Source organism: Peromyscus eremicus, chromosome 8b (assembly GCF_949786415.1).
Source record: "Peromyscus eremicus chromosome 8b, PerEre_H2_v1, whole genome shotgun sequence".
Taxonomy (NCBI): Eukaryota; Metazoa; Chordata; class Mammalia; order Rodentia; family Cricetidae; genus Peromyscus; species Peromyscus eremicus.
In genome coordinates, this window is record NC_081424.1 from 45,074,804 (window position 1) to 45,102,095 (window position 27,292).

General features: G+C 37.6%; 1 protein-coding gene across 3 annotated transcripts in view; it reads left to right on the plus strand.

Moving 5' to 3' along the window:
• Window positions 1-27,292, plus strand: part of Stxbp5 (syntaxin binding protein 5) — a 135,606-nt gene that overhangs the window by 71,336 nt on the left and 36,978 nt on the right. For all 3 annotated transcript variants that reach the window (XM_059272756.1, XM_059272757.1, XM_059272759.1), the window contains exons 10-17: window positions 7,272-7,426; window positions 8,465-8,537; window positions 12,596-12,743; window positions 12,961-13,028; window positions 13,299-13,339; window positions 17,378-17,598; window positions 18,050-18,228; window positions 26,924-27,049. In XM_059272756.1, the coding sequence (XP_059128739.1) occupies window positions 7,272-7,426; window positions 8,465-8,537; window positions 12,596-12,743; window positions 12,961-13,028; window positions 13,299-13,339; window positions 17,378-17,598; window positions 18,050-18,228; window positions 26,924-27,049 (1,011 nt within the window). The remainder of the gene's footprint in view (window positions 1-7,271; window positions 7,427-8,464; window positions 8,538-12,595; window positions 12,744-12,960; window positions 13,029-13,298; window positions 13,340-17,377; window positions 17,599-18,049; window positions 18,229-26,923; window positions 27,050-27,292) is intronic.

A 27,292-nucleotide genomic window follows, 5' to 3' on the forward strand; every position in this document is an offset into this window, starting at 1 on the left:
ACATCTGTTTAGTTGACCTTGGAAGCCCTCACTATATAATCCTTGGTACAGAGTTATTTGATTTCTTTTTGCTTGGATGTTCTCATTTTTACATAATGTACTATAGGTGACTATGATGAATTTAGTGAGATGTTCATTTATGCACATTAACCTTTTTGTGTTAGGAAACCCTCAGCCACGAATTAATTATTATTTGTCACATTTGTCCTATTACAAAAGAAATAAAATAGGAAAAAAAGGAATAGCAAAAGCAACACTAACAGAAAATTTAAAAAGGAAACAAACCAGAAAAAAGTCTGTATTTATATGCATCATAAAGTGAGTTGTTGTAGAATGTTATTTTAAGATGTGTTACTTTTGTTTATGTTGAATTCGTTTAACTCTGTGAAGCTGCGTTACTGTGCCTGTCTAAAACACCTGATCGTATAATAAAGAGCTGAACAGCCAATAGCAAGTCAGGAGAGAGAAATAGGCAGGGCTGGCATGCAGAGAGAATAAATAGAAATATGGGAGGAAAAGAAAGTAGCCAGAGAAGGAGGAGGACTCCAGGAGCCAGCCACCCAGCTACACAGCAAGCCATGAGGAAAGAGTAAGATTTATAGAAGTAAGAGAACAGGAAAAGCCCAGAGTCAAAAGGTAGATGGGATAATTTAAGGAAAGCTGGAAAGAAACAAGCAAAGCTAAGGCCGAACATTTATAAGTAATAATAAGCCTCCATGTGTGATTTATTTGGGAGTTAGGTGGCAGGCTCCTCAAAAGAGCAAAAACCCCCAACAACAGTGAATTCTTTAACTGTTGCAAACCATGAGCAAGACCAGGCCGCTGTCTTCTGTGCATCTGTTAGTTCTCTCTCATGATAGTGTTACCGGTACTGTCCCGGTTTCCTCAAGATGGCAGCACTGCTTTCTTGTTACAGATTTGAAATGAAGATTAAAAAAAGATATATTGTTCTTTAGTAGGTAATTGTTTAAACTATTTAATATGATCAGTAGGGCCATCTTTTAACTGTCTCCTCAAATTTCTTTTTTTATCCTGGATAGGAAATTCAATAAATTAAGTAAGTTTTTATTTTGCTGTGCTCCATGGCTTTCCTCTTTGATTAGCTCTAAGTACTAAAACCATCCCCTGCTCACCTACAGCAGCATCTCTTGGTGTTGTCCATAGCAAGTGTGCTGTTTCATTTCCTGTCTGCAAACTATGAGTCTTCAGAGAGAGCTGTCATCACATATGCAGGGGTCTTGTTCTGTTCTTCGCCTAGAAGTCATTCTGGGAGTAAGGACCCTTCTCTCTTCCTTCTAGCTCAGCCTTTTCTCTTTTTAAAGTATTAGCCTCCTTGGCTAGCTTAGGGTTGTAAGTGGAAGTTTCTGTCCCACACAAGCCACTCCCAAGTACCACACAGAGGCTTAATATTAATTATAAAGGTTTGGCCAATAGCCCGGGCTTATTACTAGCTAACTCTTACATTTAAATTAACCCATATATCTTATCTATACTTTGCCACATGGCTTGGTACCTTTTCTCAGTATGGCATGCCCATCTTGCTTTTTTCTACGTCTCCTCAAGACTCCTGACATGACCCTTCTTCTCCCCAGCATTCTCAGTTTGGCTCTTCTGCCTAACCTTATCCTGTCTAGCTATTGGCCAGTCAGCTTCTTATTAAACCAATCACGGTGACATATATTCACACAGTGTAAAGGAATATTCCACATAGGGTCTCCAGAAATACACTCTTGAGAGATACAGTTTTCTTTTTAGAACTTACACATGTCAATATTGAATGCATGTATCCCCTTTAAGTATTAAATTTGATGAAAGCATGAGGCATAAAATACAATTGTCTCACTTTAAATCCCCACCCACCATACACCTCTGTGTTAGGGATGGAACCTGTGGCCTTATGCATACTAAGTAAGTTCTCTGTTGCTGAGCTATATCCCCAGCCTCTGTCTTCTATTTGTACAGATCCTAGCTTAGTGTTGCTGAATGTGAGGAGTTCAAGTATAAATATGGGTAGGTATGGATATGGGTATATAGGTATGGGTAGGTATATATAAAATTTAGCTATATATAGACTCTTGATATTGCTGTTAGATCTAGAAAGCATGGATTCTTCTTTTGATGGAATAAAGTTAGAGACAGGGCAAATTAAGAAATAGTTTATTTAATTACTAGTTTATTTAAAATATGTTACTACTTCATTAAACACCCAATTTTTATTAAAAGCAAGAAGTAAGGGACTAGAAAGATTGCTGAGCATCTAAGAGCACCTACAGCTCTTAGAGAGGACTTTGGTTTAATTCCCAGCACTCTTGTGTATTATGTGTTGACTCACAACCACCAGGGTCTCTGACACCATCTTCTGGCCCCCAAGGATACCAGCACACATGTGACTTACTCTTACGTAGACACAGACACATACATACAAGTTTTTTTTTTCTCCTTTTTAATCTTTAAAAAGCCAGGAGTCAAATGCTAAGTCAGATCTGCTGAGGTTATTTCTTTGAGAAATAAGAGAGGTGGAGAGTCCTGTGGTAAAACATGTCCATCAGCACAGGGGTGAGGGGTGTATATAAGCAGACCACTTAGGTCTGCATCCTGCCTCTGCTGTTCTCATTGCTCAGTTGGGGTACCAGCTATGCTTTCTATACCTGTTTCATTATCTTTAAAGTGGGAACCTTAATAAGGACCATTTCATAAAATTGTTAGAAAAAAATGTAAGAATGTTATATAGCATGCTCTTCACATAGCTGCCTCACTTAATACTGTCTCCAAGTGACATTTGATTACTTCTATAAACATCCAAAATTCAGTTTTTCTTTTGTTTTTGTTTTCCCCAAAATAGATGACCAAGTGGCAAGCCTGACCAGTATTTATTTATTTATTTATTTATTTATTTATTTATTTATTTATTTATTTATTTATTTATTTATTTTAAGGCAAAGAGTCATTTGCTGCTTGACTCTAATTACTTGAGTTTCTTTAGCTTTAGTGTGAGTGTTGGTCCTGGCTTTCAAAGATAAACTCTGGCAATTCATGCTAGTAAATGCAGGTAGTGATGTGGGGAAGGTTCTTAGGAACATGCGGGGGAAGACTGCCTGTTGAGAGTGAATGAATCAAGAAAGGCTTTTTGGGCAGTAGAAATATTAGCGGGACTGTTTTAAAACAGGAGCTAACCAAATAAAGTGAATAACTTTCCAAATATTATATAAAGGCCACAGCCCAAGGAATTGTGGCTTGGAAAGGTGGTGGCCAGTTCCATAGACACTGATAGAGTGCACAGAGTGAGCCCTACATCCCATCACCGTGAACACCTTGACTGTTGTTACGGCCCTTGTTTCCTCAAACTAAACTGTCTCCCGATCTTTGCAGTACTTATTGTTTTTATTTTTATTTGTGTGTGTGTGTTGCCTGCATGTATGTAAGTGCATCATGTGTATGCAGTGTCCACAGAGGCCAGAAGGTGTTGGATCTTCTGGAATTGGAGTTACAGTTGGCTTTAAGTTGCCATGTAGGTGTTAAGGACTGAACCCAAGTCCTATGAAGAGCAGCCAGTGTCCTTAACTTCTGAGTCATCTTCCCAGTCTTCAGTAGTCATTTTGGATGGACAGTGTGTACCTCCTTCTCCCCACCAAACTAACTCCTCTGAACAGCTGGTTTCTCCTCATTCTGGTATCACCTTGTCTGTCATCACTTTAGTGGCTTGGCCTGACTCTTACAGCCAGCCCATCTCTCCACCTTATTAATTTCTTCAGTATGTGAACTGTGTGGCTAAACTGGATGTGAAAGCACTTGTTTATCCCCCAAAGCACAAATACTCAGAAATATTAAAGTCAGTGAATAGATGCTATCATGGAACTGCAATAGGTGACTCACCTACATGTGGAGTTTTTTGGATGAATAAAGTTGGTTCATTTAGTGAGCTTCTTATGGGCACACAGCTTACACTAAAGCTACCTCCAGGCTGGGTTGGAGCAGTTCATAAAATGAAGAAAGCATGTGTGCCAAATGATATCCAGTCAAATTAGAAGACCTACAGAGGACTTAGGTAGCTACTAAATGAAGTTCTGCTTGACCTCCAATGCCATTAAGAGACAATACTAACATTCTTCCTAAAGTCATAGAATAAAATTATGTCACCTCTAGAACTCCTCAATAACACCAGAAAGCTTAGCTTTTTCTTTTAAGAAATATCAAATCTTCTTCACCTCCACAATTCATATATTACCTAGAAATAATTTAGCTCATTAGAACTTTTTGAAGTCCAAATGCCAGGTACAACTTTGAAATGTTACAGATTTTGGTATGTAGCGTTAAATCCTTGAAACTTGTTGTACATGACTGATTTATCCTGGTAAAGTGTTAATATTTTCTCCTTAAGCTTTGGATATAAGGAACTTACTGGAGTTTCATAAGTTAGGTGCGAGTTTCTTGGTAGCCACAATACAAAGAGAGAAACAGCATGTAATGTGAAAAGGTGTTACTGCTAGGTTTAGCAAGCTTACAGTGAAATAGAAAACGGCTTAGTGATGAGTCAGTCAGCATTCTCTTCAACTGTTTGGTTTTTTGGTTTTTTGTTTTTTTTTTACAACATTCTTTTCTTTTTTAAAATTTTTTGTTTGTTTGTTTGTTTGTTTTTTGGTTTTTGTTTTTGGAGACAGGGTTTCTCTGTGCATCTCTGGAGCCTGTCCTGGATCTCGCTTTGTAGACCAGGCTGGCCTCGAACTCAGAGATCTGCCTGGCTCTGCCTCCCAAGTGCTGGGATTAAAGGCGTGCGCCACCACCGCCCAGCTTCCTTTTGTTTTTAGGGAAGAAATAGATCTTGCAAAGCCACAGAACAACAACAACAACAACAACAACAAAATCAGTTCTTTCATGAGGACAATCCCAGCTAATTGCTATAGTGTTATTTAAGACTGTGAACTGATCTCTTAGCTCAATTGGTATTCACGGGTGGCTTTACACATTGTAATGTAGTTCAGCTGTCCTCTGCTCATAGCTGTGGTGCTGATGTCATGGTTTGTTTGTTTTTTGAAACTGGTTGTATGTAAATTTATACTTACCTACCATCCTTGAAATACCACTTATAAAACTACCCAGGGATCCCACTCTGTAGACATCTAAGAAATATTTGTTAAATAGTGAACTCTTTAACTATTTTCAATTTAGTTGTAAGTTATAGTAGAGGCAAAGTAACAAGAAGATAAATTTGTTTTTATTCATTTTATGTGATAAGAAGTACAAAAAATAAAAAGTTTCTGCTCAACATGATCATAACCATACAATGCCTGGAGTTTGAAACAATGGCTATAGGAGTGTGGCTTTACTCAAGATAAGTCTTTGAAACTTGACTTTTGGAATTTAGCCAGAAAAATAATACTATCCAAATCATCTTAATAATGAATATAAAGAACATGTTAAAAATGGTCATGAAACATATACTTTATTAATTCGTTTGAAGGACAATATAACATTTTTCTAGTGTAGTGAAACTGTTCAAGACACTGTTTTAGATAGAGCAATGAACAACATAGATTAAAAACGCTTCGTGGAAGGTATATTTTGATGGGACTGACAATGGGCAAAATAAATTCATTTTAAATCATAAATACTGTAGAAAAATAAAGCAAACAAGGAAGGTAGATGCATGAGGGTGTATTTTCACAAAATCATTACACTTGGAAACACACACACACACTTTTCATTCCCCCACATTTTCTATATTTTAAATAAGGTGCCTCAGTAAGAAAAATTTCATTATTTGCTCCAATACTTATATTTACTTATAAGGTATCTAACTAACTAAATCTCAACAATATTTATTCTTGTTTTATATAAAAATAATTTTCATTTTCATTTTTGTATTATTTATGTATGTATTTTGGTGCACACTCCAAAAGAGAACTATCACAGTGGACAATTGTAATGATTTGATGGCATTAGCAATTATAATAGATAACTCTTACTTAGGGTTCTCTGAACCAGGCACTGCTTGGTTACAAATTGTCTGAGGGTTAGGTCTCTGTGGCATTGATGTGGAATCCAGCATGCAGGAGTTGAGAGCAGAGATGTAAATGTTGGTACTTGAGCCCCAGACCTGGCCCTGTTACCATTGCCTGTCATCATGTGCTACTTATGGTAGACGTGAAGACTTAAAAACTCCACAAATGTGAACAAAGTAAAATGCCATCATGAAAAATAAGTATACAGGCCTTAATGTTAACATTTTTTCCTTATAACTAAAACATTATGAATGAAGGGCTGGAGATGCAGAGTAACAATTTAGAGACAATACTGTTCTTACAGAGGATACAAGTGTGGTTCCTATCACCCACATCAGACAGCTTACAACTGCATGTAGAGCTCTGGGGATATGGCTTCCTATTCTGGCCTCCCCAGGGACCTGCACTCACTGCACATTCCCACAGATGATATACCTTTAATTGAAACTAAAATATTTTAGAAAAATTCTAAAGCATAAATAAAAAGATTTTTAAAAATCATGTAGACAACTTTAAATAATTTGCATGCTACACATTAAATGACTTCATACAAACAAATATCAAATTAAAGCAAAGATAAAGAAATATACCCATATTGTGATATATGAAAAGCTATTTTGGTGCTGCTTTTAAAACCTAGGTCTAGATTCTAGACTCTAGATAAGTCATATAGTTTTCATCATGACCAATATGGTATCGGTGTTGTGGTACTGGAAACATAAGTATTAAAGGGGCAAGTGGCAGTCCATAAGGGTGTGATGGGAGTGAAGACTTTAACGTTTATCTAGGAGGTTTCTTAGGAAACATTAAGGCCTGTAGGAAATCTTTTGAATGACTCTTTTTCCAGCTGTTGAGTGGTTTATAGCTAGTCCAGTTCTTGATGTATCCTTGAAAAAGCAGTGTGTTCTGTAGCTCAGCTATCTGAAGCTGTAAGGCTTTCTGGGGAACGTTTGTTGAGAAGCCTTGTTAGGACTAAGGTAGAAGTCACACACAAACTGAGCGAAGACTCTAAGGCAGCTGTCCATAGGAAATAAAATAAGCACCAGGAGAAGGTCAAAGAGTCAAATAGATCATGCTCATTTTTATTGTAGATTAATCCTCTTCAGCAAACTAGGTTTGAGCTTAATCACATTAAAAATTCATATACAATTCTTTCATTATGTGATATATAAATTTTTTTCAGAAGATACTGTCATTGAATACCCATATGATACAGCAGTAAAAACAGTGTCCACTCCAATATTTGTAATCCATACTATTTGTTATTTCCAGGGAACCTTTTATTATTTTGTCAGGAGGCCTGTCATATGATACTGTGGGAAGGAGGCCTTGCTTAACAGTGATGCATGGGAAAAGCACGGCTGTGCTGGAAATGGACTATTCTATTGTTGATTTTCTCACACTCTGTGAAACACCATACCCGAATGGTAAGGCTCACTCTCCATAAATATTAATGTTCAACAAAGATGTCTACTGTCCTAAGTAGTTTCCATATACTGTTGTCTTAATGTTTCAAGGGAAGAGTTCCTGTTGTTAAACATGGCCGATTTTATTTCAGCTATTGGGTTTTTTTTTCCAGTACACTCTACCTTTTCTGTATTGTACATTAATATTAAATACCTTTCAAAGAAAGACACTGCCCATATTTAATATTTTAAATTCTGTGAAACAGTAGTACATCAGATTAGCTATATTTCTCCAGAGAAATAGAGATGGTATGTGGTATATATGAAGGACTTGGGGACTAACAGTCTAAAAATTCTAGAGTGAGTTCAAGTCCTGGTTTGGGACTCTCGGGAAGGAGTTGTGGGTTTAACCCTCACCCAGAATTATGTCTTTGAGGGAAGGCTGTCTTTGCCCTTAAGGCCTTCATCTGGTAGGTTTAGTCTGGCCCAGCCGGTCAGAGTAACTGCTTTGTTAAGTTTACCACATTGAATGTTAGTCATTTCTCAGAGATTCCTTCATGGCAGAGTTAGACTAGTGCTCATCAGGCAGCTAGGGGCACCAAAGCATAGACAAGTTAATTCAGAGAATGAATTCGGATGTTCATCTTCTCATTTCATTTGGATCTCTTTGAAGTTTAAAGATGCAATGCATTTTGTAGTTATTAACAGACACATATTAACATTCGAAAACAATAACAGAACTCTATCAGTTTATTCTGAGATTCCATAGTAATTGGTCTGGATTAAATTGCAGTTTTGATGTCTTTGCCACACCCCTGGAATATGTAATATCACAGACGTTTCTCTGAAGTTCTTGTCTTACTCAACTTTACAAATATCTAAGAATTTTGAATGGCTTATGTTGTATGTTTATCTCATCCAAGCCATACATATTATATGAACCACCCTGGACTCATCAGAATGCTAAACACTTAGAAACTGGAACAAGAGGAAGTAAGGGATGTCCTTATCTTGTGGCTGCCCTCTTGCATCTGTAAAGCAACTGTTCTCATATTCCAGATTTTCAAGAACCATATGCTGTGGTTGTTCTTCTGGAAAAGGATTTAGTACTGATAGACCTTGCACAAAATGGGTAAGAACACTGGGTGAGCAATTCCATTACTATGTGGGGGGATTAAAAAACAACAACACAAGCATCTCTTTTAGCATGTTATTAGCTATTACAGTCCTTTGAAAGCTTCACATTGATATTAATGATCTCCTTTTAATGTCCAGAACCACATTTCCATAATCTGAAATTTGTTTATTATAATGATTATACTGATATTAATATTGATATATTATATTGATTATAATTTTGTTTCTTTTTTCCTTTTATTGAAAATCTATTTTTTCCTTACTTAATATATCCTGATATCTCCTCTCTCTGCTTTTCACTCTCTCCCTACCTCCCCTCCCATCTACATCTACCTCCTTTCTGTCTTTCACTAAAAATTAAACAGTTTCCTAAGGGAAATAATAGAATGTAATAAGATAAAACAAAATCTAACACATTAAAATTGGACAAAACAAACAGAAGGAAAAGAACCCAAGAGAAGGCAGAAGACACAGACCCACTCATTCACACACTCAGGAATCCCATCAAAAACACTAAACTGAAAGCCATAATATTTTCACAAAGAATCTATAGGGTAAAAACAGAAAAGAAAAAAATTATATACAAATAAAATAAGAATTAAAAATAATAAGGTAAAGTTAATAAACACAAACAAATGCAAAATGAAAAAGGAAAAGTCTGACAGTCATTATGAGATGAGGACCCTCCAGTGATACTGAGGAGCTGGTTTTCTGCTGGCCGTGGACTCATTTGCAGGTGTCTATCAAGTGGAGATGGATGGCGTCTATGTTAGTGGTGGGGGCACGTGTCCATTTCTCCTTTCAGCTCTAGGATGTCATCAGGTACAGACCTGTGCAGGCCCCGTGCGCCTGCACCATATGTCCATCCGCCATGTTGATTTAGAGGGCCTTGTTTCCTTGGGGTCCTCTATCCCTTCTACCTCTTAACTCTTTCTGCCTCTTTTTCCGTGGGGTTCCCTGAAACCTGAGGGGAGGGGTTCATGGGAGACAACCCATTTAGGGCTGAGTGTTCCATGGTTTCTCACTTTTTACATAATATCTGCTATGTGTCTCTGTATTTATTCTGATCTACTATGGGAGGAAGCTTCTCTGATGATGGCTGAGCAAGGCACTGATCTATGAGTACAGCAGAATGTCATTAGGAGTCATTTTATTGCTACTTTTTTTTTTTTTTACACCAGTATTAATTTGGTTTTACCCTAGGTCCTTGGGCTGTTTAGTTTCTGGTTCTTGGTCACCCAAGCAACATTGGGTATGAGTTCCATTTTGTGTAGTGGGCCTTAAGTCAGATCAGATATGGTTGGTTATTCCCACAAGCTTTGTGCCACCATTGCCTTAGCATATTTTACAGGCAAGACAGATTATAGATCAAAAGTTTTGTGGCTAGGTTGGTATTGGTGTTTTCCTTTTGGTAGCCTGAAGAGTACCTTCCTGTACCAAAGACACCAGAACGTGGGGTGAAGGCTCTATGTAGGCACCAATTCACCTTCTCCATGTTCAATGATTTATGATTTTCTTGTTACTTAACTGAGAGTTTCTAGAATTTTTTGCCTTTCAGCTTCATGCTTGTATATGCTAAAATCATACACAAGAAGCCTTTCCAAAATGAACCCACCATAGTTCACCTCTGATGAACTTTTTAGTCTCACTCCTTCTGTTCAGTCTGTTGTGATGTATTATGCAGATCCCTGTCAGACTAATTGTGACCTATGTCATGCCCTTATTACTCTGATTTAAACCATTGTTTGCTATTATTACTTGAACTGCTCTCTCTGCTAACTTAAAAAGACTGCAGTGTTATTTCTCACTTGCTCTCTCCCTATCCTCCCACAGTGGCCTTAATTTAGGGGATAGCAGGTTGATGTTTACCAGACTTCAAATTTCATACCTTCTCTTACACAACTGTTGGCACCTGGAACCCTCCACTTATTTCACTGTCGATAGAATCCACACACTTTTCACCACATGCTTTATGGCTTTCCTAGACTCTTTACAGATATGTCTGATCTGTAAATCCCCAAACCCCATCTCAGCTCTTTGTAACGACTTCTGGCATTTGCTGTATTTATACCTGTTACCAGTGATACTCAGTGTTGTGAATAGAATCGCCGTATTACTTATTTTCTCCTGAAAAATAATCATTGAGCAAAGCTTCCTTTGAGCCCCAGTCACCCTGGGGCTAAGGTGGTTTTGCCCCCAGGAACTACTTGACAGTGTCTGGATAGATAGTTTATTAGGTGGAATACTACTGGCATCTAGTGGATAAAAGATAAATATACTTCAAATATCTGCAATGTACAGGACAGTTTTCCAAGTAATAAGGTTGGAAACCTAATGTGTGTGAGTGGTGCTGCTTGCCTGATTATTTTTTTAAGACATTAAATCCTGACTGAATTTCAGCTTAGTATCTGTTACTTATATTAATTATTAGTAAGTTTTTTATTTTATTTTTAAAGTAACAGACAATTTGAAAATAATTCTGTATGATAGCCCTAGAAAAATATGTTATTAATATATTTTTTTCATTTTCATCTATTAGATAAGTTGTTTTAATAATGGAATTTGTTGCATGTGCTCTGTACTGAAATATGATTAAGTCAAGAAATACTATTCAAATACGATTCAAATCACATGGGATAAGATGTTTTATTTTTGTTGAACTGTCAGTTAAATATGTGAAATACCAGATCCTTAGAGCTAAGGAAAAGATTTATTATGAAGAGAAGAAAGCTAATTTTTATTACTACTCCTTTTGTGTGTGTGTTTCATCTTTTGTTTGGGAATAAAGATAGACATGGTCGGGCTCATTTTATAGTTTGTAAACTTTTTTTTCCTGAAATACCGCTTATTTTTTAGTATTATTAGCAGTAGGCAAATTAACAAATCTAATGCACACTGAATAGCCATTTTGTACCTTTTAAGTGTCTCAGTTTGTTTCTGTTTTTTTTTTTCAGTTATTTTAAAGTAACTAGTCTCATTCTAAGCAACATTATTATGTTTTTAGTTTTAAACATATTACTATGTGTTTAGGTAGAATTGTACTTTAATTTTATGATTTAAAGCATGTTTTGCTTATCTTGATGAATTTATTACATAGCTAGAGAACACGGGAACCTCATGGCTCAACTGTAGTGTGTCTGACTCCATATCTTAAAAACCATGAAAAGTAAAATTATAATTTAGGTTATTACTGGACTAAAATACCTTAGCTGTTCGCCAGTGTGACAAGCTGCCTGAGAGAAAACTTTTCAGAGAGGAAGTACTTATTGTTGCCCACTGTTTGAGAGGTTCTGGTCCATTGCTGTGGGCTTACATTGGTGAGGACAACACCTTACCTTTGCAGGAAGAAAGTCCTACTGCAGGGTTGTTAGTCTCACAAACTCCCAGCAGCCAGAGGGCAGGGAAGTGTGCCGATGCCAGCGGGTCCCCCTGCCCCTTCCACCTGGGGCGCCAGCCTCGTGAGATGGCACTAACCCATCAGAGTGAGTCTTCTACCTTTAACTAGTCCCCTCTGGAAATGCCCTCAGATAGACCCAGAGATGGGCTCCACTAGTTAGTCTCTCCATTTGGGTATTGTTTGTGATTAATCATCACACAAAACAACTTTCTTTAATATTGGATGAGGTATCACATTGATGGAGGAAAAAAAAAAAGAATTGGAATTTAAGGTAGCTGTGCCAGCAGAAGGGTGAGGTATTTGATGCCATGATGTTGAGAAATTACTGATTTCCCAGCAGTTGAAGTTCTGTTTCAGCCACTTCCTAGCTGACAAGTTAAGCCTTTGTTTTGTCAAGAGAATGGGTCGTAAGTTAGGTGTGAGAAGCACATGAGACTAATATGTATGTAGCGTGCAGTTTTTCCTGTAGCAGTGATATAGGTGAAATCTTTGTGTTTATTAGTGGTAAGAGAGCATCTTCTGTAATAAAAGTCTTCAATGTTTTTATATATTTACATAGAATAATAAAATCCTAGAATGTATAGTAATGCCTTCATGGTTGTGTTAATCACAGGTTACAGTGTGTTAATGTGGTTTTCTTTTTCCTATTGTTAAAGATATCCTATATTTGAGAATCCCTACCCTTTGAGTATACACGAGTCCCCTGTTACATGTTGTGAATATTTTGCTGATTGTCCCGTGGACCTCATTCCTGCACTTTATTCTGTTGGAGCTAGACAGAAACGTCAAGGCTACAGCAAAAAGGTACCAAACCTGAGTTCATTGTTTAATGTAACATATTATTATTATTTTGAATTTGTCACCTTGAGGTGTTGGTAACATTGTTAACTTTTTAGGAAATCATTTTTAGAAGTAAATTCTGTACTGTGTTCATACCTATGTGATATACCTATACATTGTATACTACATGTCTACTATAGAGAATATGTGTTTTCAAGTCAATTTTCAATTTTTTTTATAGGAATGGCCCATCAATGGAGGTAATTGGGGCTTGGGTGCTCAAAGTTACCCAGAAATAATTATTACAGGGTAAGTAAACATATATTTTTGCCAATTAAATCAGTAATAGCTAATATACTTACTTAAGACAGTTTGAATTTTAACTCACTCGGTAAGTAAAGCTTTCCTCTGTGTTCAACTTGCGAAGTGAGTTATCAGAGAGAACTTGATGGCTCTCAGTGATTTCTGCCTTTTGCTCATCTTTGTGAATGAGTTTGCTGACAAGTAACAATACAATGTAACTGGTTTTTTTTTCCTTTTCCTTTTTCATCATATTTTTGTCTCTTTTGTTTGTCCTAGGCATGCTGACGGGTCAGTTAAGTTCTGGGATGCTTCTGCAAGTAAGAGCTTCGAATAGTTAGCTGTTTGTCAGGTTTCATTGCTATTGCCCTTATACATGATGTTTTAAATAATTGTATAAACCACATTAGATTTGAAAGTACTAGATGATAAGCACAGTTTATTGGCTTATCAAGAATCCAGATATTTTAATGTTGTTAGTAAGCCAAATAATAATTCTCAACAGTGTTCCAGTTTTTTCAAATTTCTCCAGAACTTCTCTTTAGAAGTCAAAAATAGACGTGAAAATATATTTCAAATTAGAAAATGCTTTGGTCCAATTCTAAAGTACTCTTACAAAAGATTATGTTGTCCTTGTGAACAGACCTTGGGTTAGATAGTAGCAAAAGAGGGAAGAAACACCTTTGTGATTGGAGACCATTTACAGAAAGCATTTATAGAAATCCACTTAACTCGGGATAGCTGGTGTTTTATAGGAATGTTTGATAATACTGTTGCCTTTTTGGAAGAAAGTTTATATATATAGGATGTCATTTTAGGGACTAAAATATGTTCTCTATATGTTTACAGCAAGTATTTTGCTCCAGTTTCCTTTTGTAGTTTCTTCTCAGGCTCTCTAAATCCTTTGTGATGGTGAAAATGTTTGAATATATAATACACTGAGAAATAGACAGAGAAATGAAAGTAGAGTTTAGGTAAATGTAGGCTGTTTTTCTTCCATAACATGATAATTAACCACTATATTTGGTTTTTAAAGATTTGATGGAATGTTTTTATTTACAGATTTTTCATATAATATTTTGAACATATTCTTCCCCTCCCTCAACTCCTCCCAGATCGTTCCGACCTCCCAACCCATCCCACTTCATGCCCCCCCAAAAAACTTGAAAAAGAATAAAATCAAAACAAAAAACAATAGGACAAAAAAATACCAAAACAAAACAAAAAGCACCCCCCATACACACACACACACACACACACACACACACACACACACACACATATACATGCACACACAAAATGGAGTCTATTTTGTATCGGCCAGATTGTGGTTGGTAAACCCAGTGACACCCTACTGGAGAATGCTATTTTCTCTTTCTGAGCATGTAGCAGTTGGATTGAGGGCTGGATTTTGTGTCTACTTCCTCTTCTCCATGCTGGGACTTCGTGTGGTTTGACCTTCTGTAGGTCTTGTGCATGCTGTCACATTCTCTCTGAGTTCATACGTGCATCAGTACCTTGAGCCTTGACAGGAGGGACTTGATAAAGGCATCCCCTTTAGGGCTGAGTGCCGAAGTCTTTCACTCTCTGCGCATTGTCCAGTTGTGGGTCTCTTTGTTAATTGCCATCTTTTGCAAGAAGAAGCTTCTCCGATCAGAGATGAGTGATGCACGGATCTATGGTGTAACAACGTGTCCTGATATCAATCTTACTGATCCATGAGCATGGGAGGTCTTTCTGTATTCTGTTATTATCCTCACCTTCTTTCTTCAGTGTCTTACAGTTTTTATTATTCAAGTTTTTCACTCGTCTGGTTAGAGTTATCCTAAGTTTTTGTTTGTTTGTTTTGTTTTGGGGTTGTTTGTTTTGAGGTGATTGTGGAAGGCACTGTTTCCCTGATGTCTTTCTCTGTTTGTCATTTCTGTGTAGGAAAGCTTTTATGTGTGTGTGTATGTGTTAATTTTATATCCTGATACTTTGTTGAAAGTATTATCAGCTATAGAAGTTTCCTGGTGGAGTCTCTCCGGTCTTTTATATGTAAAATAATATCATCTGCAAATAAAGATAATTGACTTTTCCTTTTCTGTTCGTATCCCTTTGATGATCTCTTTCAGATGTCTTACTGCTCTAGCAAGACTTCAAGTACTGCATTGAATAGCTATGGAAAGAGTACCCTCGTCTTGTTTCTGATTTTAGTGGAATTGCTTTGAGTTTTTCTCCATTTAGGATGACGTAGGCTGTGGGTTTGACTTTATTGTGTTGAGGTTTGTTCTTTGTATCCAGGAAAAAACAAAAACAAAAACAAAACAAACAAACAAACAAACAAACAAACAAAAGTCTCTTCAGGACTTTTATCATGAAAGCTTTTGTCAAAGACCTTCTCTACATCTAATGAGATAATTGTATGGTTTTGTCTTTCAGTTTGTTTATGTGGTGGATTACTTGTTAATCTATGTTGAACCATCTCTGCATCTCTGGAATGAAGTCAGTTTGTTCATGGTGGATGATCTTTTTTGATGTGTTCTTGTATTCAGTTTCCAAGCATTTTGTTGAAATTTTTTGTATGTATGTTTATAAGGGGTATTGGTCTTTAATTTTCCTCTGCTGTTGGGTCTTTATGTGGTTTTGGCATGAGAATAATCAGGGCTTTCTAAAACAAACTGGAAGGGATTTCTTGAGTTTATTTGGTGGAATAATCCCAGGCGTGATGGAATGAGCTCCTCTTTGAAGGTCAGTAGAGTACTGCACTGAATCCATCTGTCCCCGGCTTTATTTGGTTGAGAATCTTTTAATTACTGCTTCAGTTTCTCTATGGATTATGGGTCTGTTTAAATCATTTATTTCATTTTAATTTTAGTACATCATGTATATCTAGAAATTCATCGGTTTCTTGTAGGTTTTCTAACTTGGTGAAGTACAGATTTTTAACTTGCCCTAAATTTCTCGGTCACATTTCTATTTTAATATCTAATTTTATTAATTTGGATCTTCTGTGTCCTTTGCTTAATTTGGCTAGAAGTTTGTTGATTTTTGTCAAAGAACCAAATCTTTGTTTCCTTGATTTTTTGTATTTGGTTTGTTTGTTTCTGTTTCATTGATTTCTCTCCTTAGTTTGATAATTTATTTCTTGCCATCTGAGTACTACTTCTTCTTGTTGTTTTTGAGAGCTTTTCAGTATGTCATAAATAAGTTATAAATATGCAATTTCTGCAGGTTGTTGGTGTAGCGCTTAGCGCTGTCTTAGTATTATGAACATGCTTCTTAGAACCTGCTTTATTGTTTCCATAAGCTTGGGTGTGTTGTGTTTTCACATTCATTCAATTATAAAATGTTTTTAATTTCCTACTTGTTATCTCTCTTGACCCAGTTTTCGTTCACTAATAAATTGTTTGAGTTCCATGAGTTTGTACGCTCCCTGCCATTCTGTGCAGCTGTGATCCATGGTGTTCAAGTAGGGTGCAAGTCCTATTTCCGTTTTCCTATATCTGTTAAGACTTGCTTTGTGTCCTAATATGTGGTCAGTTTTGGAAAAACATCCATGGGCTGCTGAGAAGAAAGTATATTCTTTAGCACTTGAATAGAATGTTCTGAAGGTGGCTGTTAGGTCCAATTGATTTCTAATAACAGTTAGCTCCAGTGTTTCTCTACTTTATTTTTTTCTGGATGACCTGTTTCTTGGCAACAGCGGGATATTGAAGTCATATGCTATCTCCTTATAGAGGTCAGTATGTGATTGTTATCTATGGTAGTGTTTCTGAACTTGTGTTTGGTGTATAAGTATTTAGAATTGGAATATCCCTTAGTGGATTTCTCTAATGCGTATATAGTATCCCTCCCTATCTCTTCTGATTTTTTGTTTGTTTGTTTGTTTAAAGATCATGTTTTGTCAGATGTTAAAATGGCTACACCAGCTTATTTTTTAAGTCCATTTTCTTGGAATACCTCTATCCTTTTACCATAAGTTGATGTCTTTCCTTGATGGTGAAGTATATTTCTCGAATACATCAGAAAGATGGATCATGGTTGTTCATCTTTGTGATTTTACACTAGGATCTAGGTAGCGAGAGTTAAGACTGTAAAGCATTTCTTGATGTAGATATCTGCTCTTGTCTTTGCTGGGTGCTTGTTTCAGTCTTTGCTTGCTGTTGCCCACTCTGTATTCTAGCCAGGTGCTGTACCTGTGGGGTTGATAAATCCCAGTAAAATATGGAGGCTGTTGGTCCCTGATACAGGGAGATTTATGGGTTAGTAGGGTGTCCCCCCCAAAAAAAATGGACAAGGAATAATTGAAAGGGGTGGTAGAGAAGAATTAACAATTTTGGGGTTTCAGCTAAAATTTGTAATATACTTTCTTCTAGTAACTCTACAAGTACTGTATAAATTAAAAACGTCTAAAGTGTTTGAAAAGTCAAGAAGTAAAGATGACAGACCGAATACAGACATTGTAGATGAAGATCCATACGCCATTCAGATCATCTCCTGGTGCCCAGAGAGCAGAATGCTGTGCATAGCTGGAGTGTCAGCACATGTCATCCTTTATAGATTCAGCAAGCAGGAAGTGGTGACAGAAGTCATCCCGGTAATCACCTCTTAAACAGTTTCCTTCTCAGTTGTCTGATATTTTTAAGCTTTTAAAAATTATTTAGTAAGCAGTTTACTATTGTTTTTGCATAAAAATTTGAAAACACTTTAATATTTATATCACTATCTGTTTTGTGAAAATAGCATTTTTACATATACTTCATATACTTTAAGGGACTATCTGAATCTCTAAGTATATTATGTCTTTTATTTAAGGAATGTCAACTTATTGGTATTCCATACATTCTAAAATCATGATGCATATGTGTGTACATGTATGAACTCCCACCCATACACACAAGTTTTTAAAAGTTGAGTCAAAAAAAATTTTTTTTTATCTCTAGAAATATAGTCCTTTTTTTTTTACTTTTAAAAATACTCTTTCTGGTTCATATAATACAAGAGTTTTAATTATTAGGAATAGGTAAACAGCCATTCTTTTATGACAGATGCTTGAAGTTCGACTGTTATATGAAATAAATGATGTGGAAACGCCAGAGGGTGAGCAGCCGCCACCTTTGTCCACCCCCGTGGGCAGCTCCAACCCTCAGCCCATTCCTCCTCAGTCTCATCCATCCACCAGTAGCAGCTCATCTGATGGGCTTCGTGATAATGTACCTTGCTTAAAGTAAGTTGCAAAACGTTAGGTCTGTTTTACATGTTATCTCTTAATTTAGAAAAATAATTATCATTAGTACATCTATGATGGCATTTTCCTGTAAGAATGGGTATTCTTGTGTTTGGTTATGGTTAACTGAGCTTGTATTTATGGTATAAGAAGAACGGTAATTCTATAGTGTTATACCTAATGTTACCAAGGTTTAAAATAATGAGGTAGGATGGCTATGGGTCACCCTGTATGTATCACTACACCTTCACATCTAGCCATGATTTCATCCTGGACTTAGATTTAATGTGGTTTATGTTCATTCTCTTCTCTGAACTCTGAAAAGTCTGCTTCTTTTCATTTTCACTTTGGATTTAGTGTTCTCATATTTTATTTTATATTTTCCTGAATCTTAACATCACTTTATCTTTACGTAAAAGACTTTACTTTGTATCATTTTAAGAGCAGACTAGTTGATGCAGTGATAAATTGGATGCACTTTTATTTTCATTTTTCTGTTCAGTTTCTGTTTTTGAGTGATTAAATTCTTCAGAAGTTATAGAGAAATAAAGTGATGAGTAAAGAATTAAAATCGTTGGATTACATAAAGACTGTGTGACTCAATGTGTTACATAGAAAGCAACAAAAATCATGATGGGGACAGAAGTGGATGGGTTCAAAGTGGAGAGGGTGACAGGACAGCATGTGTGCTCAGTAGAGAACTAGGTTTTGTGTTGATTTTATGGTAGAGCAGCTGAAATTGCTTCTCTAGTACATGTGCGGTGGTTAGAATGTTGATATAATAAAAAAGCCACTCCTCAAATAAGGCAAACAGACTTTAAAATAAAAAAAGAAAAAAATCACAATCAGGTTTTTTAAGATTCATTTATTTTATTTTATTTTATGGGTGTTGATGTTTTGCCTGCATGTGTGTCTGTGTGAGGGTGTCAGATTCCCTGGAACTGGAGTTACAGACAGTTGTGAGCTGCCATGTGGATGCTGGGAATTAAACCCAGGTCCTCTGGAAGAACAGCCAGTGTTCTTAATGCCTGAGCCATCTCTCCAGCTCCTACAATTCTGTTTCAAGTACATGTTTTACAGAAATTTTTCCTATGTTCTCAAAATCTTGAGAGCATGGATTTAAACGAGTGATTCTCCAGCAGGGATGATCTCGTCTGTTTCAAGATATGCCCCAGTGTCTGGAGACAGTGTTAGTTTCCCAGCAGGGGCTGGGGCTGCTGTTGAGGTTGAGTTGGTAGACTTGGTAGATGGGGCCTGAGATGAGGCTCACATCTATAGTGGACATGGCGAAGAATTGCTTCCTTCAAAATGCAGGAGTCTCAAAGGCCTCAAGCTGGCTTCTTCCCTTCCTTCCCATGTTACCTTTCCTCTTCTACGCCTCCCCCTCTCTCTCTTGCTTCCTCCCACCTTCTCTTCATCTCACACTTAGAAACATCTCCTTTTAGCTACAATTCTAGCATATATTATCTAAAACAAAACTTAGAATACAGATTTATATTTTTGCTATTTTTTAAGGACACAGTACTACTTTAACACTAAATTTTAAAATGTTACTGCAGTGTTTTCATTTTGGTTTCATTTGTTTAGTTTTTGTTAATTTTATAGATGGATAATATAATTATCTATTATGGGTATTAGTAAAATAGTTCTATATTTCCTCAGTTTTATCAATTATATTAAGTAATGTTTTAGCATATTTAGCACAATGTTATCACATAAAAATGTGAGATAATTTTGTCATCTTCAACAAAATTAGAATACTTTAATTTGGACTTTAGCATTACTTATGCCTCTAAATGTTCATAAGCTTAATATCCAACAGTCTGAAACATGAGATCAGTTTCCTCCTGAGGAATAATCCCTGTCAATGTGTGGCTTTCCCAAGCCAAGAGGCTAGGAAATAGTTAGGACAAGAAACACCGTGCTCTCAAACCAGAGTTACAAGACCTCTTGCCTTGGCTCCCCAGATAAAAATGAAAAGCAGGTCCAATAAGTGAGTCTTTGTCCTCTGATTTTGCTTAGGTAAGTGTTTTTCCACTGTTTGTACTGACAGAAAGGACAAGGAGAATAAGTAAGTTAATTACCAAAAACAATGAAAACCTCCAGCCAGAGCCTGGAAGTCTAAATCCATTTAACATACACTGTTTCTGGAACTGAGTTTTCAGTACTGTCCACAGGCTTGAGGTTATGGATAGCCATCATTATTGTCTGACATTTGTATCTCTGGTGAGATGTATTGACTTCTAATCTGCAAGTATTTAGTAGAATTTCACTTGCTTAGTATAGCAATTTCTTTTCAGTTCAGATTTCAAGGGATTCTTAATATCTAGGAAGTCTCACAAGCCAACTTGTTACTATTTAATATTCTTTGTTATTGGCATTAGCTGTTAACATTTGTATGTGGATATACTTCCCTATCTGGACTTATACAGTAACTTAAATACATTGTTTCTTAATCCTAGAAGAATTAATGTAACTGTGATTTGATAATGATGCTCTTCTTCAATTTTGAATGCCATTTTAGACTTCTAGGGTATACTGTGGTGTTCTCTCCATTTTTGGAGGAGCTTGCTTTCAAGGGGTTTCTCACACTGCCCCCTCTATCTCATGTGACCAATCTTGATTTCTGTCAAGATAATGTAGTTCATGCCCTCTTCTTATCTCCACATGGAATTCAGGGAGCCCAGCTTCTTTTCTTGAAGAATATAACAACAGAACAAAATACGATTTCTAGACCTGTCCAGCGGGTAACTAATAATTGCTACATAATAGTTGCCAATCAGTGATAATAACTACAAAAAGTTTTTTTTTTTTTTTTTTTTGGTTTTTCGAGACAGGGTTTCTCTGTGTAGCTTTGCGCCTTTCCTGGAACTCACTTGGTAGCCCAGGCTGGCCTCGAACTCACAGAGATCTGCCTGGCTCTGCCTCCCGAGTGCTGGGATTAAAGGCGTGCGCCACCACCGCCTGGCTACAAAAAGTATTTTTAAGAAAAAGAAAATAGCAACTAAAACCCTTATGCTTTTCCATTAAATGCTATATTATTCTATGATTATTTTTTAAATATGTATTTTCATTCTTTGAGAATCTCATACATGCATTCAATGTGTGCTGATTATATTCATTTCCTACTCCTCCTCTTAACCTTCCAGATCCCCCTGCAACTTTATGTCCTCTTCTTTTTTTCTTCTTTTTTTAAATGACCCACTGAGTCCAGTGTCTGCTGCCCCTATGCTCATCCAGTGGATGGGCACACTGGACCATGGTCAACTTACAGGGGGAAACACCTTTAAAGAAAACTGACTCTCCTTCCAAGACCTATCAGCTGTCAGTAGCTCCTCAGCTAGGAATACGTGCTGGAACGTTGACTACCTTGACCTTTGGTCTGTCTTGTGCAGGCAGCCATAGCTGCTGTGAGTCTTTGAAAACTACTCTTGTCCTAAACTGGATTAACTGAAATCATACAGCATAGTTGCTTGGTGAATGGCAAAATTTAACTCTATGTATGTCTTTTAGACTTTTGAGCAGATCTGTAATTGCTGTGCAGTGAGATGGCTCTTCTTCACTCTTAAGTTGACTGGGTTTGGAATCACCCAGGAGATAGGCCTCTGAGCATGTCTGTGGGGGCATTTCCAGAGAGGTTTAACTGTGGGGGAAGACTCAGCATGGATTCAGTGGTGCCATCTTATGGACTAAGGTTGCCAGGTCAACAGAAAGGGGAGGAGCAGGAAACCATGGAGCACCACTACTCACCTGCCTTTACTTCCTTTCAACCCAGTGTGACCAGCTCCATAGCTCCCACAGCCATGTCACCCTGCTGCCATAGTGGAATATGACCCCTAGAGCAGTGAACCTAAGCAAACCCTTCATTCTTCCAGCAGCCTTTGTCACAACAGTAAGGAAAAGAGCAGAGAGTCACCGCCAGGAAGTGGAGTCCTGCTGTAGGAAGGCTGACTGTGTGGCTGTTGGGCCCTTTGAACTAGTGTGTTAGAGGAAGGTGAAGGATTTGGAGCCATGGGCTAGAGAAGCCCTAGAAAACTCTAAGCAGAGCTAGGGGCTGTTCTCATAAGAGTTTGGAATACAAGCACTCAGACAGAAATTCAGACAGGAAAGACTTCATAATCAAGGAAAGTTAAGACTATACCAGGAGCTGGGCCAGAGACCATTCATGTTATAGTCCAGCACAGAATCTATCTCCATTCTGTGTGCTGAAAATTTAAGGGAGGCTGAATTTAAAATAAAAGCCTACATTGTTTGACATAAGTAATTAAAACAGACTAATAAAAAAGCATGATGTCATGATTGTGGAATGACCACTGTTCTTACTCTATTCTAAGTTGGAGCAAAAAGATAAGGGTAATATGCAGTTTGGTGGGAAAGGAGTAAGAGAAAGTAGCTGGAATTGTTGAAGAAGTACTTCAACTAGACAGAATCTAGTGTTCTCTGATGACACAATTGGGAAGGTTCCCTGTGGGTAAGACTTCCACTCCCATGAAAGACTCCAACTTATAAAAGTGAAAATTCATTTGAAAGGAGGAACCTGAACTGAAAATGCCACTGAAGGGGCTTCCTGTTCAAAAACCACTGAGGGAAGTATTTCCCTAGGTTTCATACCTAGAAGGCATTCTGATAAAAAAGGGAAGACTATATCTCAAAATAGCAACATCATTCATTTGGTGTTGATGTTGCAGGCATGCAAAATCCAAAAGTTAAAGGATCACGGAAGATTGCACCAAGGCTCCATGAAACCACTAAAGCCAGGCAGTTATGTGAGAGGGTAGGATTCCCTGTAAGTAACTGACAAGCTGTCCAAGGTGAATCTTAAGCTGCAGTAGAGATACCAATGTATTAGAGATGCCAGGGCTGTGTGATAATACACCAGGAAAGGATACAGGCCTAGAGCAGAACTGGACCAAGGAAGAAGCTACATGTTTCACAGTTGGCAGAACTGAAGGAGTGGGTTCCTGAACATGCCGGAGTCCAGATGATGCTAGCACAAGCCCTAGATACCAGACATGAATCTTCAGGCTTTGACAGTTCGTCAAGGATTTCGTCTTGCTTTGATCTTTTCTTGTTGCCTCCTGTTTCTTGCTTTTGGAATGGGAATGTTTACAGTGTCATTGTACTTTGGAAGTATGCCTCTTTTTATTTTCTTTGTTTATAGGGATTCACCAGCCTAGAAGTCTCAAGTATCAGAAGAGACTTTAGACTTTGAGCTTTAGAACAGTGTTAGAACTATTAAAATTTGTGGCAGTGAGGTGCATCAGTTACAGATAAACTAAATTCACTCTGTGTTGTCATATAGTCATGGGTCTTTGAGGACTAGAGTGAATGTTATATTTCAGTAGTTCTCAACCTTCCTAATGCTGTGACCCTTTAATACAGCTCCTCATGTTGTGGTGACCCAACCATACAATTATTTTATTGCTACTTCATAACTGTAATTTTGCTACTGTTACGAATCATAATGTAAATAAACATCTGATATGTGGCCCCGAAAGGGTGGTTCAACCTCCATTGGAGTTGCAACCTACAGGTTGAAAACTGCTGTTATATTTTAAGTGGTTATATCTGGATGTTACAATAACAAATAGATTTGTCACAATTAATCTTTTATTGGAGCATGACTGGATTGAAAGTCACTGAGACTGACCTCTAAGAGTGGAGGCATTTCCAGAGAGGCTTAACTTACTTAAGTGTCTTCATCCCATGGAAATGGGAAAAAGAGAAAAAGAAGCAGCCAGCTGAGTACCGCGACTTATCTTCCTATCTCTGCTCCCTTCCCACTTTCTATTTTTAAAATCTAACTTTGTCATTTCTTCTTTTATTACATTTACTTATTTGTGTGTGGGGGAGGGTGTGCACATGTGCACAACCATGCACATGTGGGCACATGAACGTGCCGCAGCAAGCACAGTGGTCACAATGATCGTGGGAGTCATCCTCTCCTTCCACATGTGGGTCATGGGCATCAGGGTTAGGTGTCTGGGCTTTTCCACAAGTGCCGTAACTTGCTGAGCCAGCTTGTTGAGACTTGTTGATTCATCCTGTTCTGTTATTTCTTGACCAGGCTTCATTTGTTTTTTATTCTGGGAATGGACCTGACTTTTCCACAAAGGCAAGAATTCTACTACCTAAATATTCCCCCAGCTAGTCCAGGTTTCAGGGACTTTTTAAAAAAAAAATATGAATTAGAGATTTTGTATCAGATTAGTATTTAGAGGAATTTTTTGGTTTGTTATTTTCTTAATTACTTTTTTCACTTCTTAGCAAAGTGAAGTTTTGAAAAGATTTATTTTGTGTTTGATTTATTGTGTGGGTTGGTGTCTGTGTGTTTCTGTGTACACATGAGTGTGGATGCCTGTAAAGTCTAAAAAATGACATTCGATCACCTGGAGCTGGAATTATGGACAGTGCCACCTGCCTGGCATAGGTCCTGTGGACTGAACAGTGGTCCTTTGCAAGAGCGTCAAGTGCTCCTAACTGCTGATTCACCTCTCAGTCCCATGCAAGGAGTTCTGTGTATCTCATCACAAGTCTTACGTGTAGCCTTTGTGTACTTATAAAATTAGTACTGTAAGACCTGCTCCTGTTCTTTGGAACCTAATCCAGTATGCACATTCTTTATGCCAGGCACAAGGAGTGCTTCCTTGAGGCTTGTCCTCTTGCCCAATTCAGACAAGAATAGCCAGCTGCATTTCGACTCTCAGCCTGTCCGTGTCAAGGCTGCCTCTGGGCAAGAGGTCAGATGCCTCAATTGTCATTTTAGTTCCTTAAGATCAACAAGTAGAAGGGATTGCTGGTCAGTTTCCTCAAAAGTATCAGAAACTCTCCCTCAGTAGTGTACAGCTCTGAGGGCCTACAAATGTGTAAGCAGAGGTGACTCCAGTTCAGTTCCTATTACACGTGTGTGCAGTGACTCATTCTCCCAGTAGTCTTGGCAACCAACTCTCACCTCTTTCTTAGTCAGCACATTGCTAACAAGTGTCTTAGTCCTTGTCACTACACAAGTACCAACAAAACTGTTCCAAGGTGTTCTTGTCTCTTAGTGTAGTTTCAGGCTGTTCAACAGTGAGTAGTCTTCTTTCTGTCCTTTATACTCTGTCATTTCAAGGCAGAAGCCAAAGAATTGTTGGAAGACTGGACTTTGCAAGAGTTTGTGCAATCTAAGTCATCCTAAGCTTAAAATGTAGTTACCCATGCAAGTAAATTGCTCTTATTGCCGGGCAGTGGTGGTGCATGCTTTTAATCCCAGCACTTGGGAGGCAGAGCCAGGCAGATCTCTGTGAGTTCGAGGTCAGCCTGGTCTACAGAGTGAGATCCAGGACAGGGACCAAAGCTACAGAGAAACTCTGTCTTGAAAAAAAACAAAAACTAATAAAAAAAAAAAACTGCTCTTATTGTTTAAATATATTTATTTCACATCAAGTTTGCTGATACAGACAAGGCAGGTGTTACTGTCAAGTATTCCTCAGAAAGTCTCATATTTCTATAAACTCCTCACTCCCCCACTTTTCTAATATCATGGACTTAACCAATACAAGTTTAGCGCAAACATGTCCATTATTTGTGAGGTTTGCATATTTACCACCTGTCTGTCAAGTAGTTCTAAATATATAGATCCCTGCCATCCCCTCAACTGTCCCAGCTATTCCTCTGAAACTAGCTCCTCGTTACTGACGTGCCTAACGGGTTCATTTAGTGACTTTGACCTTAGAGGCGCGGTGATGTCTCCTCTCTTCGCGTGACTCTATTCAACCTCTGGTTTATTCACCTAACCAGTGAATCTTGAATACCTCCTTTGTTACAGAGTATTAAAATCAGTCCAAGATTTCTGCCTTCCTCAGCTGGTGAGGTGGCCCAGCAGGTAAAGGTGCTTACCTTCCTGAGTGATGACCTGGGTTCAATGCCTAGCACCTGTCTGATGGAGGGGAAGAACTGACTCCTGCAAATTGCCCTCTTTGCATGTATGTGTGTGCATGTATGTGTGTGCATTGTGCACACACAGTAAAATTAGTAAATAAGTGTAAGATGATTTTGATTTATACCTTCCCAAAACTTATAACCCATATCAAGTCTTACCTCATAATATATTCTAAATCTATTTTTAAAATATTATTTCATGTCAGAACAATCAAAACAACTTCCTAATTGGTCCACCTAGTCTACTGAGTCCGGCATGTATCCACAAATGAACCTCAAAATGCAGAGAAGTGCTTTGTTTTGTTTTATGTGGTAAAAAGTTACCCACCAAAAACCAGTTGTTAGTACTTATTTTTGACTTCTGTAGTGGTTTTTTTTTTGTGGTTTTAAGCTTTATTTTTTCATTCATTTATTTTTTTTCTCTCTGGCTTCTTGGTGCTGCTTTTGTTAGTTCTTTAGCCCCCTTCCCTGTTCTTGTTCTTCCTTTCCTCTTTTCTTCCTCACCTCTTCTCCTTTCTCCCTTCTCCATACCCATCTCCACTTTATGTCCACAATTTGTCGGTATTTCCCTACCATCGGCACTCTGGCATGGTCTCTACAGCTAGGCTAAATACTTCTACAGCACAACGTTCCGACTTTCACCTTTTAGGGATCTAGTGTGGTTTCCTGTATGAAATTATTCCCACATAACTATGTATGATTTCATGTGCGAAGGGCCATCAGCTAATTGGAAATGTGCTAAAAAGCTAACGTGTCTTCCCTTTTCTTTTTTCAGAGTCAGAAGCTCACCACTTAAACAGTCTCCAGGTTATCAGACAGAGCTAGTTATTCAGTTGGTGTGGGTGGGTGGAGAACCTCCACAACAGATCACCAGCCTGGCACTCAACTCTTCCTATGGACTGTAAGTATGAGGGTTCTTCCTGTGTGGTTTTATTTGTTGTCTTATTTCCCAGTGTCTTTGTAGTGTATCTTATATAATTTTGCATTTAAATATAAAAGTATAAATAACTTGGTCCTTATTGTAGCATCATCTAAAATGGTGCTGTGTAACTATAATTTCAATTTTTTTTTTTTTTGCTTTATTTGGGACATGGTTTTGTTTTAAATAATTCTTGGAGGTTTGTTTATACTGTGATTACTGATA